At 36.5% G+C, this 972-nt stretch overlaps 1 protein-coding gene across 1 annotated transcript; it reads left to right on the plus strand.

Annotated features, from left to right (window-relative positions):
• The first annotated feature begins 441 nt into the window (after positions 1–441).
• On the plus strand, positions 442–588 carry LOC136318441 (keratin-associated protein 20-2-like). Its single transcript, XM_066250739.1, has one exon. It carries the CDS (start codon positions 442–444, stop codon positions 586–588), a length of 147 nt encoding a protein of 48 aa, XP_066106836.1.
• The last annotated feature ends 384 nt before the right edge of the window (positions 589–972 follow it).

Genomic DNA, 972 nt, shown 5'->3' on the forward strand with positions numbered 1-972 from the left:
ACTTTCCATCTTAGCTGCTTCTTTGTAGTCACACTTTGTTCTCAAGCCTGCATATATGCAGATAAGAGGAGGACATTATTAAAGAAAAAAAATTTTCGAGAGGTGAAACCTGTCTGGGTTATATGATCTCGTGGTAGCTAGTAACATAGTTTAGATTTCACATCTGGGATAAACAAGCTACCAAGCTAAGAGAAGGATCTTTCATTAAAGGCACATGATTTCATCACAAGCATCCCAACACTCAGCAAAGCCATTCTGAATACATTGGTTTATAAGGAATTCTTAAAAGGGTTATAATTCCAAGGAGTTTGAAACATAAAGTCAACAGTACTTGTGGTTTCTTCCACATCCACTCAGTTGGTATATAAGGCCTCATGTTGATGATACACTTAGAACTTTAGAAATTGACTGTACTCTTCTCCTGAGTCTTCTCCACACACCATGATCTTCTACAACAATTACTACAGGGGCTTGGGCTATGGCTATGGAGGCCTGGGATGTGGCTATGGATGTGGCTATGGTCGCTATGGATATGCTTGTTACCGTCCATGCTGCTATGGAAGATACTGGTCTTCTGGCTTCTTCTAAGAAAGCCTAGATTGCTCATCTCTTCAAGACATTCTCTTCTATAGGACTATGTATGCTCCCTGCATGATTTATAAGAGCCATGTTATCATCTGCTCAAACAGTAACAACCAAGACTTAGACTGTCATGTCATATCAGAACCTTTTTGAGCGATATTACCTGAATTTCCAATAATTTGTAAAAATATTCATTTGATCTTGTGTTACTATTATATAATTGAATACTACTCATTTTCTTTGGAAAAATATTTAAATTCATTTTTCATTAAAGGTAATCTGTTTGGCACACCTACAACATTTTCATGTGTGCTTATTTCTATAGATTGTGTGTGTCTTTGCATTTGAGATTGTTGACTCTTTGGTTATCTATAGTTGATAATTTAGACC

The sequence above is a fragment of the Saccopteryx bilineata genome, unplaced genomic scaffold (assembly GCF_036850765.1).
Source record: "Saccopteryx bilineata isolate mSacBil1 unplaced genomic scaffold, mSacBil1_pri_phased_curated manual_scaffold_345, whole genome shotgun sequence".
In the NCBI taxonomy this organism is placed as follows: domain Eukaryota; kingdom Metazoa; phylum Chordata; class Mammalia; order Chiroptera; family Emballonuridae; genus Saccopteryx; species Saccopteryx bilineata.